At 45.5% G+C, this 16,221-nt stretch overlaps 1 protein-coding gene across 2 annotated transcripts in view; it reads right to left on the bottom strand.

The window, feature by feature from the left end:
• The window catches only part of RIT2 (Ras like without CAAX 2), a 256,817-nt gene extending 242,383 nt beyond the window's left edge, over positions 1-14,434 (bottom strand). For both annotated transcript variants that reach the window (XM_083403205.1, XM_083403204.1), the window contains exon 1: positions 14,184-14,434. In XM_083403205.1, coding sequence (XP_083259331.1) covers positions 14,184-14,430 — 247 coding nt within the window. In that variant the 5' untranslated portion in view covers positions 14,431-14,434. The remainder of the gene's footprint in view (positions 1-14,183) is intronic.
• Positions 14,435-16,221: the final 1,787 nt, after the last annotated feature.

The following is a 16,221-nucleotide window of genomic DNA, read 5'->3' as shown; positions in this document are numbered from 1 at the left end:
TGTTTTTTTATACATACATTCAATGTTGTTGATTTAAAAAGTTGTTATAGCTATGAGATGTTTCAAATGGAAATAATAATGCCACTGGTGCTACATAATGTTAATCCCACTCTTTGAAGGAATAGTCTCGTTAGTGTGGCAACACCTGCACTCTGAAACTATTGAAGTCAGGAAGGCAATTTTTCTGTACTCTTTTTGTGACCTGCTGAAAACATTTTTCTTTAGGCAAGTCTACCCTTAGTCCTTAATGTGTTGCTCAGAATGTTGCTATACATTGGGGTTGGGTTTTTTTTTGCATTTCTCAAATGTCCTAAAGTAGTCATTGGCTCAAAAAACCCTCTGAAAATTGCTTTTAAAATGTATGCTTTGAGATAAACTATGTCTAGAAATGAATCTCAGTGAAATCCTACAAAAATCTCAGTACTGCCCACCCCACACAAAGAGTCCAAGGAGAATTACTCCCAGGGAACTATAAGAATGCAGTCTCTCTCTCTCTCTCTCTCTCTCTCTCTCTCTCTCTCTCTCTCCATCCCGCCCTGGGCATATTGGCAAACCTGACCTCTGCAGCCAGTATGATTGAACCCACTGCTCATTGGTAAGCAGAGGGCCAAAATCCTGCTCAGGTTGGCTTTTAGGATCAGACACCTGCAACCCAAGCCTGGTGCAGGGCTGTATGAAAGCCATCTTTCAATCAGCCCCATGTTGCTCTTTGCAGAGGTTGTGTTCTTCTCCTTCAATCAAGGACTTTTCTTAACATGATTGGGCTAGTGCCCAGATCCACCCGAACTGGCCCAATTTGGTTTAGGTTTTGTCTGAATCTGGTGAACTGTACACACACACACACACACACACACACACGGTAACATCTCTGTAGATTATAAAAAATGCAGATTAATGCAAAAACAGGGCAAAACCGACTTCTGGATGAACACAGGATGTGAGATTGAAAGTGACCAGACTGACATGGGCTCAAATTACAACATGACTCCATCCCTTTGGAAAATGGGCACTTTCATACGGACTGAAATATTGCTAGGGGGAAGTAGTTGCCTTGAAGGTTTTGCATTTTATAATCCACTCTTGCTTGTTCCATCAGGGTGCTCCAACAACTATTTTTTCCCCCATTAAGAGGTTGGAAATGTGCTTGCTGCAATTTGCACTTATATAAAGCTTACTCGGATAGATTACAGTCACTGGTCATTTATTTTTATTGCTGTCTTTGCTGCCTTGTTTTAATAGGAGGAGTTTGCTTATGGTGGATGGCTCGATTCCACTCCCCCCCCCCCAAGGGCCAACATAAGCTTTCCATTCTCTCTTCAGACCTTCTCATGACCATATCCCCATCCTAGTTTGGGGTTGTGATGATGCTGAAGTTCAGAAATTGTGCCTTCTTGCCTTATTGATTTGGCAATGTGCTTCCCACAATTGTCATTTATGGCAGCTGCCCTTTGGTTGGTGGTGATGACAATTGTTGGATTGCTATGACTTTGCCCATCTGTCCTAATCCTTTCCTAAATGGGCTGACCGGGAAGCAAATGGTGGTGAAACTGAAGTGAGGAATGGAATCCAAAAGGATGAGCATGCAGCTTAGAAATACAGGAGAATCTTGTGAGTTTGGGGGTGGTCTGTTTGCATGATGCCCTGTGCCCCTTCTAATTCTTGGAGTCTTGTATCCAGGAAGGGTTAGAACAGCCTTTCTCAATCTGTGGGTCCCCAGATGTTGTTGAACTACAACTCCCCTCACCCCCTAGCTAGCAAGGCCAGAGCTCAGGGATGATGGGAGTTGTAGTCCAACAATGCCTGGGTACCCACAGGTTGAGAACCGCTGGGTTAGAACCTGATGGAAGGTCCCATTGCCAACTGGGGAACTGCAAGTTAATGCTCATAGCTTGCCACTTAAGCACCTCAATCAGCAATTCTTTGTCTAGGGCAATGGCTGTGAATCATCACCACTCCTGGCTGGTACATCAAAGGTAGTTGTGGGTAGTGATGTAAGGTGAGAATATTCTCTGGAGAATATTCTTGAGAATTTAACATCACAAGTTGTGGGTGATCTGAGCTAAGATCAGGCTATAAGCCAAGGGCTTATTTAGAATTCTGTGTCCAAATTCCTTTTTCATTTTGTTTTGTTTCCTCGGCCAGAGCTTTCCTCATGAAAACTCATTCTCTAAAGCTGAACAAGAGCAAACAGCAATTTGTGGAAAACCTGGATTGTTGTTTGTTGCACTTCAGCTTCAAAGAGTGGGTTTTCGTGGGGAAAGCTCTGGGACAACAACAAGGGCACTCAGACACAGAATTTTAAAGTGTGGACCTGTGCTTGCAAAGAGCAGAGGGAAGGTGAGTGTGGATAAGCTCTGAAAAGCTAGGCCACAGAGCAAGGCTTGGTTTCTGCTGCAATTCTAGGCTATGAGTATGGCAGAAGTAAGACTGTCAGGTGTTAATGCCTTGAGACCCTCCATCTTAGGCTCAGGTTGTGTATATGTGTAAATAAACCATATATCCTAAAGATACCACAGTCTCTGCTGTCCCTCATCCCAAGGGAACCGAATCCTGGGCAAGTACCAGGAACCCTGGAGTATCACACCACTTGGAGATTGGGGTGGTTTGTTATAATGTATTGGTGGCGCATTATTTGGACACCTCGATAAGGTGCAAGAATGGGAGGAGGAGGAGGAGGAGGAGGAGGAGGAGGAGGAGGAGGAGAAGAAGAAGAAGAAGAAGAAGAAGAAGAAGAAGAAGAAGAAGAAGAAGAAGAAGAAGAAGAAGAAGAAGAAGAAGAAGAAGAAGAAGAAGAAGTTTTTTCTTTTTAAAAAAGCTGAGTTAATAATAAATTTCATTTTAGGGTCTTTTTAAAATGTAAATTTTTGTCAACTCTTCTAGCGTGTGTTTTTGTTTTGCCAGCACTCTTAGTGAACAACAGCTCCCAGAATTCATTGGGAGGAGAATTGACTATTTAAAGCAGGCTTCCTCAACCTCGGCCCTCCAGATGTTTTTGGCCTACAACTCCCATGATTCCTAGCTAGCAGGACCCGTGGTCAAGGATGATGGGAATTGTAGTCTCAAAACATCTGGAGGGCCAAGGTTGAGGAAGCCTGATTTAAAGCGATATCACTGTGTTTTAAATGTGGGTTTAGAATAGAACAAATCACAGTGGACGTTGTCCGATCCACCCTTCCCCTGGGCAACGTGAGAATGTTTGAAATGCTGAGAGCCATGCTCATTTTCTCCAGCTCACTTCAAACGTGCTGCGAGTTTCTACAAAGCTGCTCCCCAGGGAGATGGTTCCATGGGCCAATCAATCTTTCTGTGAGCCAATGTTTGCTGATAAATGCCCTCCCTCGGAAGGCACATCAAGCAAGTGCCCCATAGCCAAATTAAATATTCAACCCAAATGTCCCCTTGGTTTTAATTCAATCATTTCATCCCATTATCCCCACTGGTTGCAGCCCCTCCTGTCTCACTCTGGAGGCTCCCTTGTTAATGCCCATGCTCCCTTAAAGTCTTACAAATTGCAAGGGCTGTCGAGACCCCTAGCCTAATTCCCCATCACATTAACACAAATTGAAAGAATGCTGTTAGTTAATACCAAAGGATCCGGGGTCTATTGTTTGTCGAAGCGGCGCATGTACAGCCCCTTTAATCCCATCCTCATAAATCAGAAACTCTGGGCCTTTAATAATATTTTGTTGCTCTCCCCTGACCCTCGTCCAATTTGTCACCATCTCTGCGCCTCCCCCCCCCCGCCCCACAACCCCCCAGTTCTGAAGAGAGAAACCTTCATGCCACGTTCTCTCAACAACCCGTTGGTATTTGACTTACACAAGGGAACCCATTAAATGTACACATGGGAAACATAATTGAATCCCAGTCGCCTCTGGCAGGCGAATCACAGACGCTGACAAAATAATGAAAGGCTTTATGTTTGTGTCGCCCCTGAGGCGGAAAGAATTCTGACCAGCAGTTCTGTCCAGATTTGTAAAAATAAATGTTAATGCAAAAACATGAATGCATTTTGAGCCTGACAGAATGATGATAAATGGCTTCAAGTTGAGCGAAGGCCTTTTCCTCCCAGGGATGGAAGCTGCTCTGCTTATTTGTTCACAGGATCGTCCAGTGTTTAAAAGGTTTTAAACCAGAGTTGGGGGAACTATGGACATCCGGGTGCTGTAGGACTTCATCTCCCATCATGCCTGACCACTGAGCATGCTGGCTGGGACTGACAGGAGTTTTATTATCTGTTTGGTTGGTTGGTTGGCTTTTTATAGCATTGCCATATGTCCTGGAAATCCTGGACATGTCCTCTTTTGGAGACCAACAGGCCCATTGCAGGGGATTTTTACATTTTAGAGGAAATGTCTATTGGAGGGGGGGCGGTTGTTTGTTTGTTTAATTTTTGGCTTGGGCTCAGGCACATGCAGCCCAGGTGCGGGCAGCTCTGTAAGCCACAGCAACTGACAACCCAAGCCAGGAAAGAAGCACACGGGTGCTCTGCATGCCACAGCTGCTGCCAGCCTAAGCTGGGGAAAGAGGTGTGCAAGTGTGGTGGCAGTGGCACCACGTGCCCGTGCCTGCATGCCTCTCTGCCCCGCTCTGGCTGGCAGCAGTTCAGCTGTCCTCTTTTTTGCTCTTCAAGATATGGCAACCCTGCTTTATATAATACTGTTTATGTGCCACTATATCACAAAATGTATGGAAGTGAGAGCTGGACCATAAAGAAGGCTGACCGCCGAAGAATTGATGCTTTTGAATTATGGTGCTGGAGGAGACTCTTGAGAGGCCATGGACTGCAAGAAGATCAAACCTATCCATTCTGAAGGAAATCAACCCTGAGTGCTCACTGGAAGGACAGATCCTGAAACTGAGGCTCAAATACCTCATGAGAAGAGAAGACTCCCTGGAAAGGACCATGATGTTGGGAAAGATTGAGGGTGCAAGGAGAAGGGGATGACAGAGGACGAGATGGTTGGACAGTGTTCTCGAATCTACCAGCATGAGTTTGACCAAACTGCAGTGGAAGACAGGAGTGCCTGGCGTGCTCTGGTCCATGGGGTCACGAAGAGTCGGACACGACTAAACGACTGCACAACAACAACAACATCACAAAAGTATATCAAAGCAGTTTGCAACAGTAGAAATGAATTACAGCCATACAGTAAAAGCACAAGAAGTTTTTAAAAAGTTAAAACTGAGATCAGTAAACCATTGTGGAAAGATGTACTCATAATTGCCTACATAGGCCTGGCAGAATAGGAAAGTTTCCAGCGGGTTGTTAAAAGTTGGCACAGTGCGCCCCCACTGAGTCTATTGGCAGGCTGTTCCACAGGACTGTACCAATGGCACTAAAGTTTCAGTTTCTCATGGTTGCTGAATGAGCCTCACCATTTCAGGAAATGACCAGAGGCATTCCTGCAGATGGTCTCAGTGATCCAACAGAGTCCAACAGCACACAGAGAGCCAAAGATTCCCCAAGGCTGTTTTAAACAAATACAAGTAGGTGCAACAGAACATTCAGCATAATTCAACCTAAAATTGAGGCTCTTAAATTGCTCCAACTCACAAGAGGGTGGTGACCAGACAGGAAGTGAGAAGCCAAAATCCATTAGGAATTTTCTTTTTAAAGACACCAGCAGAAGGCCAATGAACACATTGCAGTTTTTGAAAGATTGGAGCATAATGAAATCAAAGGGGGGAAATCAACAGCACATTATACATGAATAAATCTCGGGAAAGGGAGAAATCAGAAATGGTATATGCAAATAAAGATTGCTTGGAAAAACAAAATAGAATATGAATATGCAGCTTAACTTTTAAACTGAACAGTATTCAGAAGAATGATGTGCAAGATTCAAATCAGGTACAATTCAGCCATTGCTGAATCCTGCAGTATCACACCTAAACTTCTTGATCTCTCTAGTTAAAGCTCACTACGTTATCCTAGCTGTCCCAAACCCAAAGTCTTTTCGTTTGAGAGAAGAACATAGCTACTGTGAAATCAGGAATCCTGTGGTCTTCAGTGCACATTACTACAGATTGATCTGGTGTCCCAGATACAGAAGCCAGGAAAATCCAATCAGAAAGTCGGTTCAGTTAAACTTATGGGGGGGGAAAGCTTTCATATGAAATAGTGAAGTCTGAACCAGGAATAAAATAATCAGAGCTGGTAAAAAAAAAAAAATGAAAAAACTCAGCACAGAAAAACATTCCCAATGACACTGGTTCTGAAAGACCTGCACTGGTTGCCAGTGAGCTAATGAACCCAATTCAAAGAGTTGGTACTAGCATATGAACTCCCAAACTCTTGGCTTGGGACCCAAGTACAGTGGTACCTCAGGTTAATAACTTAATTCGTTCTGGAGGTCTGTTCTTAACCTGAAACTGTTCTTAACCTGAGGTACCACTTTAGCTAATGAGGCTTCCCGCTGCTGTGGCGCCACAGCGGCGCGATTTCTGTTCTTATCCTGAAGCAAAGTTCTTAACCTGAGGTACTATTTCTGGGTTAGTGGAGTCTGTAACCTGAAGCATCTGTAACCCAAGGTACCACTGTACCTAAAAAAGCATCTCTCAAAGTATCAGGCATCTGAAACTCTAGGATCAGCAGGTGAGACTTTCTTGGTGGTGGTTCCACAGGGAGCCTCCTGGTTGGCATTGACCCTCAACAGGGTCTTTTCAGCGGTGGCTCCCAGTTTGTGGACTGCCCTTCCTGGTGAAGTGTGCCTGTCTTCATCATAATTGTCTTTTAGGAGCAATTTGAATACAGTCCTGTGTCCCCAGGCATGCGATGGCTGAAGAACACTATTCCGAACAATCCTGAGATTACTGAACATTTGTTTTTAACCACAACTATTTTTAGGTTGTTTAAACTGTTTATAGAATGCTTTTTAAGCTTGTTTTCTTCTGCTGCCCTGGGCTCCTTCAGGAGGAAAGGCAGGATATAGATCCAAATACAGTGGTGCCTCGCAAGACGAAAAGAATCCGTTCCGCGAGTCTTTTCGTCTTGCGGTTTTTTCATCTTGCGAAGCAAGCCCATTAGCGGATTAGCGCTATTAGCGGTTTAGCGGCTATTAGCGGCTATTAAAGGCTTAAGGGATTAGCGGATTAGCTGCTAAAAGGCTATTAGCAGCTTAGTGCCTTAGGAAAAGGGGGTGGGGAGCGGAAAAAAACCCCCAGGAATCGCAAGACATTTTCGTCTTGCAAAGCAAGCCCATAGAGAAATTCGTCCTGCGAAGCAACTCCAAAATGGAAAACCCTTTCGTCTTGCGGGTTTTCCGTCTTGCGAGGCATTCGTCTTGCGGGGCACCACTGTAACGACAATGGCACAATCCACAAAGGCAAAACCGCTTGAGGATGGTGCAAGGCTAAAGAGGAGGCATAGCCTGTGGAGAAGGACACTGAGAGGGAGGGAGAGTCTTGAGGGCCTGATAGAGATTCTGAAGGGCCACATTTGACTTCCAGGCTGAATGTCCACCCAGCCCTGTTGTATCCCATTCACTATACCTTTGTTGTTAGGACAGCATCAATTTCACTGACTGCATTGCATGGGGATGGACTAGATTAGGCTTACCAGACATCCCCATTTCCCAGGGGCAGTCCCCGAATTTGTGAATACATCCCTGGACAAATTCCATCCCCAGAATGTCCCTGGATTTCATCTAATGTCCCCAGGAAATGCAGCAGCGGCTGTCTCAGCAGCCTGGAGCAGTTGGTTCTGGCTGGCTTCAGGAGCTGCTCAGAAGTCCCCATATGATGGTGGTCCAGGGGCTCGAAGATGCAGTTTCTGGGCTGCCTCCACCTTCCCTGGCCCCGGCAACTAAGCTGTGAAGGGAGGCTTCATGCTGCTTATCGGAGCAGCCTCCCAACTCCTACTTGTGTGTAAGCAGGAGCAGGGCGGGGATCTCTCAGTTGTGAAGGGAGGCTTCACGCTGCCTATCAGAGCTTGCGTGCAAGAAGGAGGGGACAGGGATCTCTCAGCTAGGCAACGGGAAGCCTCCCTTCCCAGCTGAGGGATCCCTACCACTCCTGTTTGCACGCAAGTAGGAATGGGATTGGGGCTGCTCCGATGGGAAAGGAGGCATCACGCTGCCTGAGCCTCGCCGCTGCCACTGCTCTTGGCCCTCCTTCTCCACCTTCCATGCCTGACCCACCGCACACCACTTCCCCACCACCACCACCACTGAAGAACCAACAACTCAGGGGCTGCCCAGGCTCATGGAGAAAGGAGATAGAAACCTCAGAGGAAGGGGAAACATGGTGTTTGAGGTCAAGGCGGCGGCTTCTACCCCTCTGCCACCACCATCGCTGCAGCATCAACGTCCCGAACTTGTAGTATTTACTTATTTATTTAGTCCCTGGATTCATTGAAAAACATCTGGTAACCTTCGATTAGATGGTCCTTCCAACTCTACAATGGTTTGATCCCACACTGAGGCATTGGGGAGCTGCTACTCATCCTTGTCATTAAGCTAAAACCAGATGGTTCTTTCCAGGGCCTATGAGCCTTTGCCCACCTCTTCATATAGTATTTCACCCTGAGCATTCCATCCCACTGTGAGTCATCTAGTAATTCCAGTTAACTCAGGAGCGCCATGTCAGTTCACTCGGGCTTGTTTAGAGCTCCTTCCTTTTAGAATGCTTAACCCGATGCTTTGTGCAGCCCTCACGGCTAATTACTGCAAACACTGAGCGGAGTGCATTGTAATTAATTATAGTTATTAGCGTAATTAGCATAACAAATTTAAAGACTGGAATGCAGGGTCCTTTAAATATATTTTGTGTATCGCTTGTTGTGCGCCTAAATAAGAGGGTAGTAAAAGGAAGCTGTTTGGGCTTTTCACAGACGGGCTGTTTTGGAAATGGGGCAGCTGGCTCCCTGGCAGATGTGTGAGTTTTTCCTCTTGGGCCAAAGCACTCCTCTCTGCTTTGCATATCTTCCCGTTGTCTGGTGGAATCATAATGTTGATTCCACCACAAGACAAAGCACCTGTTAAGTTGTGGGTGAACATATCAGATGACACAGTGATTCTTCAAACAGCTCTTGTTTATTCACAGGCCAGAACAGAACTGAACTGAAAGGTTCAGCCAGCCTGCTTATATAGAGCTCCACTACAACGCAACTGTAACCATTTTCTGTAACTATCCAATCACTGAACGTCAATTTCAATCCCCTATTTGCATATGTGGACCTGAGTGAAAACTATCTACAGTATCCCCCTGCTGGCCCAGGGTGAGAACTTCAGTACATAACAGCACCCACCCTGATCAGGGCCTATCATTCGGGTCACCATTTGCCACAACAATCTGAGTGCAGTTTCTGTGAGATAAGCATTACCCCATAATTCTAAGTTTTTATAAGAAGAACATCAGTTGAGCCCAACTTGATTGAGGGACCATTTTATTTCAATACTATTGCACCAACATACTACTACTACTACTACTACTACTACTAATAATAATAATAATAATAATAATTTATTTGTAACTCACCCATCTGGCTGGGTTTTCCCAGCCACTCTGGGCGGCTTCCAACAATGATTAAAAATACATTAAAATGTCACACATTAAAAACTTCCCTGAACAGGGCTGCCTTCAGATGTCTTCTAAAATGTTAGGTAGTTGTTTATCTCTTTGATATCTGATGGGAGGGCATTCCACAGGGCAGGTGCCACTACCGAGAAGGCCCTCTGCCTGGTTCCCTGTAGCTTTGCTTCTCACAGTGAGGGAGCCACCAGAAGGCCCTTAGCGCTGGACCTCAGCATCCAGGCAGAACGATGCAGGTGGAGACACTCCTTCAGATATACAGGTAACATATATTTTTAGGACCCACCTTATTTCTGTGACCGGGGGTTGTTTTAAACTTTACAGTGGTGCCTCTGGTTATGTACTTAATTTGTTCCGGAGGTCCGTTCTTAACCTGAAACTGTTCTTAACCTGAAGCACCACTTTAGCTAATGGGGCCTCCCGCTGCTGCCTCACCTCTCCCGCTCGATTTCTGTTTGCATCCTGAAGCAAAGTTCTTAACCCAAGGTACTATTTCTGGGTTAGCAGAGTCTGTAACCTGAAGCATATGTAACCTGAAGCGTATGTAACCTGAGGTACCACTGAGGTACCCAAACTAATGTCTCCACCCCCATCTTTCAGCGGGGACACTGAGGTCCACCTCCAAGGGTTATCTGGAGGTTACAGGGAAATGAAGTTACAGGGGACCAGGCAGAGGGCCTGTGGAATGCCTTCCCATCAGATGTGAAGGAGATAAAGAACTACACAACTTTTGAAAGACATCTGAATACAACCCTGTATCAGGAAGTTTTTAATGTTTGATATTTTATTATGTTTCTGTATGTGCTGGAAGCTGCCCAGAGTGGTTGTTGAAGCCCAGACAGATGGGTGGGGTATAATAATAATAATAATAATAATAATAATAATAATAATAATAAATGTTGTGTTTTAATTGGGACCTTAGGCTGAAGAACAGATAATTAACAACAACAACAACAACAACAACAACAAGTTAAATTATTCTTATATGACCCGCAAAGAATCTTGGGAACTGTAGTTTGTTAAGGATGCTGGCAATTGTAGCTCTTTGAGCGAGTCTCCTAACAGCTCTCAATACATTTAACAAACTAGAGCTCTCAGGATTTGTTGAGGGAAGCCATGATTATTAAAATCGTATCTGAGGGCTTTTCATATGTGGCATTTTGTAAACATTGTTTGGGTGGAGAATTGGCATGACAAAATTTGGGGAAGTGCAAATTTCGAAGGAGAGCTCTGATTCAGTTTGCATATTGTTTCCGTGAAGTGCAAATTTGATAGACTTGGCTTTAAATGTGTATTGACTTGAATTCCTCCCCCATCACCTAGCCAGCAATCCTTTTAGGATTGCACTTCAGGCAAAACTTCAAGAACAGTCCTACAAAGTGCAAACCTAGCAGACAGAAAGCCTCTTTGAGCATGTTGCTTAGAATGGGACCTGTGTTTCTGCAAGCACTTGGAACTGATGCTATCTTTCTCAGATTGAGCAGAGTGCCTGGGCCAATGGCAGCTCTTTTGTCACTTCTTCCCGCCCACCTCCTTCCTTGTGTCAACCCTCCACCTTCTTGTGCAAAGCCATTTAACTCTCACTTGAGATTCCTAGAGATAAGGACCAAAGAAGATCCCTGCTGGATCAGGACCAAAAGGGTTTTGCCCACCTTGTTGCATGGCGAGTTCCCGCCTCCCACCAGTAGAAATAAAGACACGTGACACCATTATTTAGGTTAATGCACTAAAATTGGCCACAACTTTATTGGTATTGGCGGTATTGGCTTAGGCATTGGTCCTATCCGACTACCCGGCTTCAGCCTGTTTGCTTGAAGACTGGGAAGGGTTAACACCAGCCGGGGGAGCCCTGCTGATGCACATCAACTAGAGACTCCCCCGGGGTCACCGATAGGGTGCGTGCCTTAGGCCCTGGCCTCCATAGGCTTCGGACGAGGCCACGCCCCCCAGAATCCTTTACCGGACTACTCTTCAATATTTGGGGGAGGTGATGGCGCTCCTCCCCCCCAACACATCTACATAACAATACGCCTACCAATGCCTAACCACCAAAACCAAAGGAGTTGTGACAATTTGCTACGAGGCAGGCGAAAAACCCAATGGCCGGTGCCAATTTGCCAAGTGGAAAAAATTCCTACCAGGCCCCTTAACGGCGACCAACTGAGGTCCATAGCAAGGTCAGGAGGGGAACCTTGAAGGGCGGGTGGGTGGGAAACCTCAGTAGCTGAGCAGCCAAAAGAGGGAGATCCCGGGGCCGCGCTTGCCTTAAGTGAGGCAAGCCACAACCCCCTGAGCCAATTGGCTGTCTCAGGGGATGATGCGGCCCTGAGGATTCCCCTGATCGTGGCGGCTGGAAGCCAGCCTCCGTGCACATGTTGGGGCGTGAAGCCTGCAAACCACCTCCTCCCGAGGTCGAAAGTGGCTTTTCCTGCAGAGGAAAGGCAGATGCTTCTGGAAAGCCCTGAAACGGGTTTTGAAAATTAGTACCTTTCCCTGCTCTGCAGTCCTTTGGCAACTGCAGCTTTCCCCTTGACCATCATGACCAATAGTCATAGAATCATAGAATTAGAGTTGAAAGGGACTTCAAGGGTCACCTAATCCAACCTCATGAAATTCAGGGATCATAACTAGACATTGAAACACAATGCCATACCATGAAGTTAGCTTATCCCTCTTAAGCCAACTAAACTAGTAGCTCTTACTGTACCATGTGAATTCTAGCAAAATGTGAAACATATATTGAGTCAAACTATGGGTCCAACTAGCTCAGAATTGTCTATCCTGATTGCCATTGGTTCTCCAGAATTTTAGGCAAGGGGCTGTCCCAGTCCCACCTGAAGGTTCTGGGGACTGACCCCTGAGACCTTCTGCATGCAAACTGTAGATGTTCTGTCACATCCTTCCACCATCCTCTGTTCATTTACCACCCACTGTAACTTCTGTTGTCAAGATCTGCTGCTGACCAGTTTCTTTGAGTGACTCCCCCCATGAAATGAAATATTCTAGGAAGTAAGCCTAATTGAGTCCTGATGAAAATGTGTACAGGATTTCAGCCTTGGTGTTAAAAAGGGGAGAGAATATTCTCTCTATCCACTTTAGAATGTGCATATATATATATGTTATACTTTTTAAATATCTGGCACATTCCCTCTTAAGTTACCGTCTGCCCTCCTAAACAAAAAAATACCTGGACATTTTCACTTTCCCTCAAAGGGCAGATGTTCTGTTCTGTTGGATATTTCACCTGAGCAGCACCCTCCAAATTCACTTTTTATTTTTTTATTTTAGACTAAGTTCAGCGGCAACTTAGAGGCATGTGACAAACTTTCACCAACATCACAATTCATGTTCCTACAGACGCCTGGGCTGCATAGGACCCTCTAAATCCGTTCCATGTGTAAAATGTACCGGTTGCAAAGTCCAGATGTTCCCTAATGTTGTGTCAGACATAAGGGCATCAAGGTAGGGGAGAGAAAATCCCCTCCCCATCTGTTTGCTCAGTTCCCCTTTATAGATTGCTCCCCACCCTGAAACTCTGAGAAATTCTAGGCAGGTCAATAAAATGTAGCTGCTTTTCACACCTTGTGTTGTCAAGGTGTTTTTTTTTTTTAACAAAAGGAAAGCACAGTTCATATACAAAATATGTACAGCTTGATTCAGCTGTTTGTTCAGTCTAGTAGTCCTGAGCCTTAATAGAGTGTACGGGGTTTAGCAGATGTAATTATAGGCATGTTTCACAGGCAGGTACATCATCCCAGAAAGCAAGTGCCAAGACAGACTCTGCGTGCTCAGCAAAGTAGCTTTAAGATTAGAGGATGTTAAGTGTCAGCAAAGATAAATCAAAAGGTTACAATCTCTGGCAAAAGACAAACACCAGACCTAAGTAACAGCTCATTCGGAGGATACCGCAGCCACTGAACAACAGCATCTCTCTCTCTCTCTCTCCAGGGCATTATAATACGTCCGATACCAACAAACTTCTTGTCCAGAGGGAGAAGGAGAATATCAGAGTTACATCCTAATAACTTTGCAGGCAAGAGGTGACTGTATTATGAGCCAAGGTCTAATGGCAAGCCATAAAGAAGTCAAAAGGAAAAGTTGGGGAAAGTTAGCCACAAGCATCCCATTCACTTTGTCACTGCTGAGCTGGCTTTTTCTTCGGCCGTGGGTGGGCTCCCTTGTACAACTCTAGGATGGAAAGTTGAAGGGGAAATATATAGGCCAATTCCTACTATCCCATTATAGCATGTAGCATCTGAAACTCGGGAGACACTGGGTTTCAGGCCCACATTCAAAACATCCAAAGGGCTATCACATTCATTGGACTCAATATGAGTTGTGCATTTGTGGTTTGACACAGCTCCTATTCCCCTCTCTCTTTCCACAATCAGTACAAGACTTTGACAATAGTAAATTCTTGGCAAACCAGCCCTTGGCTCAATGAATAAAGTCATTCAAAATCTTTATTATTATTATTATTATTAACACCAACAGAAACCGACTCGCTAATCCAAATTATGGATCTACGGAGAGCAGGATTTCCGACGCTATTAAATGTGCCCTCCCCCTATCCATACATCCATGTTCATCTCAAACACTGCCCTTCAACACATACCCTAGCCCACCCAAAAGCAACAGCAGAAACTTACCACTCTTGCCTACTCCACCTGATCCCAACATCACCACCTTGTACTCCCTGGAGTCTCCTGGAGAACTGTTGGAGGAATTGGGAATTTCACGTTCAGTCTCCATCTTCTTCTGGGGAGGGGGGGGCACACAGAAGTGGCAGATGCTCTCTTTCAAACAACTATGCAAGCAATTGGGGAGGGGAAGAGAGTGAGAGAGACACGAGAGGTACAGTTTAGCAGTCTCTCTCGCTGGCTGCGGTGCCTGCATTAGCTGCAGAAGGTCTCATAGCAACCAGTTTAAGAGCTTCCAATAAAAATCCAGCTCGTCACCCCCCCCCCCTTCTCACACACTTCCCTCCCTTCTGTGTATCGCTTTTCTTTCACTGTCCTCTTCCCGGACATGCATAGCTGCCTATTGCTCACCAACCAAGCACCTTTATGAGGTTTCTAGGACTTGTCTTGGTTATCCGTTCTGCTGTGAGAACAAGCTTCCTTCAGCGACGTTGAGATCGTATTTGTTTTCACAACCGAAGGGTTGCTCCAAGCCTGAAGCAAGGTGACAGCTCAGCAAAGAACCCCCTAGATAACCAGGGACCCTGGATTTAACACTCAGAAGGCAAGGCTGCATAAATAGAAGGGTAGTTCTTATTTACACCGGGGAATGTAAATAAGCAGGGGGCAGAATTCAGAGCAGTGCAAGGAACTAATCCACACAATACCCGTGTATTATCATAGAAGCATAGAATTGTAGAATTGGAAGGTCATCTAGTCCAAACCCCAGTAAAAAAAAGTAAAGGAGCACCGGATGGTTAAGTCCAGTCAAAGGCAACTATGGGGTGTGACACTCATTCCACTTTTCAGGCTGAGGGAACCGTTTGTCCACAGACAGCTTTCCGGGTCATGTGGCCAGCATGACTAAACCGCTACTGGTGCACAGAGGACTGTGACGAGTGCCAGAGCACACGGAAACTTTGTTTACCTTCCCACCGCAGCGGTACCTATTTATCTACTTGCACTGGTATCCTTTGGAACTGCTAGGGTGCCACCCGTGTCCAACCCTCAGTACTGCAGGAATTACACGGTTGTGTGAATCAGTACCTCAGATTGCTTTCTATAATATGAGAATCCAAGGAATTGAGCTCACCAAACCTACAGAAAGTGCAAGATTCTGGTATCTTTGTCACGAAACTTTCGCCAAGTGATCTGGAGTAAAAGGTTAACTGCATGCAGGGCCAGGCACAGAAGGAGTTCTACAAGATGAGCTTGTGGTGCCATGTCTCTCTGGCCCAAGGATGTCTCCTTGCCATCCTCTGACTTCAGATGACTCCACTGCAGATGCTTCAGTAAAGCCAAATCTGTCCAGCTCCACTGGTAAGGAGAGGGGAGATGTATTCACTTGAGTTCATATTTACGGGTGAACCTGCCAAGTATGCTCTTCCTGAGACAATACGCAAGTGGAAACACAGCCATCCTTTTAAATTAGAATTTTAAACCAATCCAAGTTGGTAGCCATCACTGTCTCCTGCGGGAACAAGCTCCACATTTTAACTATGCACTGAGAGTTCCACAGTCAGGGACTACAAGGAGGACTCTGCATGTACAGTAAAAACAGGGGTTGAGTAAGTGTTTCCAAGGACCATGGTTGAATGAGAGATGGAGGGATGAGCGGTGTTAGGATTCCTGCTCCGTGTTTGCAGTCATGAGATTGCTGTCTATCATATGACAGTGCATGATTTCATTCCACAGTGCGGGAAGTGATGGAGACAGGATGTTTTGTACTACTGTGTTCCGTGAAGTAGGACTATTGCCCTTTGTCCTTTCTCTCTTTGCTGTCTGATGAGAAAGAGGAAGGAGCTGAGTCAGAATGCTCCGAGTGTATTATATGTAAAAAAAAAAAAAGTAGATTAGCCAAAATGCTGAGCTACTGAGGTCTGTTACACAAACTGTGAATCCCTAAGCGTGCTGATGCTTCTTGGTATCAGTCGCTGTGATGTTTGGGCTGAAGAAAGCTCTTGAAGCTCCTGAACGATTGACCAGGAGGGAGAGAACATGCCAGTCA

The sequence above is a fragment of the Podarcis tiliguerta genome, assembly GCF_965153285.1.
Source record: "Podarcis tiliguerta genome assembly, chromosome: 11".
Classification (NCBI taxonomy): Eukaryota; Metazoa; Chordata; class Lepidosauria; order Squamata; family Lacertidae; genus Podarcis; species Podarcis tiliguerta.
This window is presented reverse-complemented; position numbering and strand designations above follow the sequence as displayed.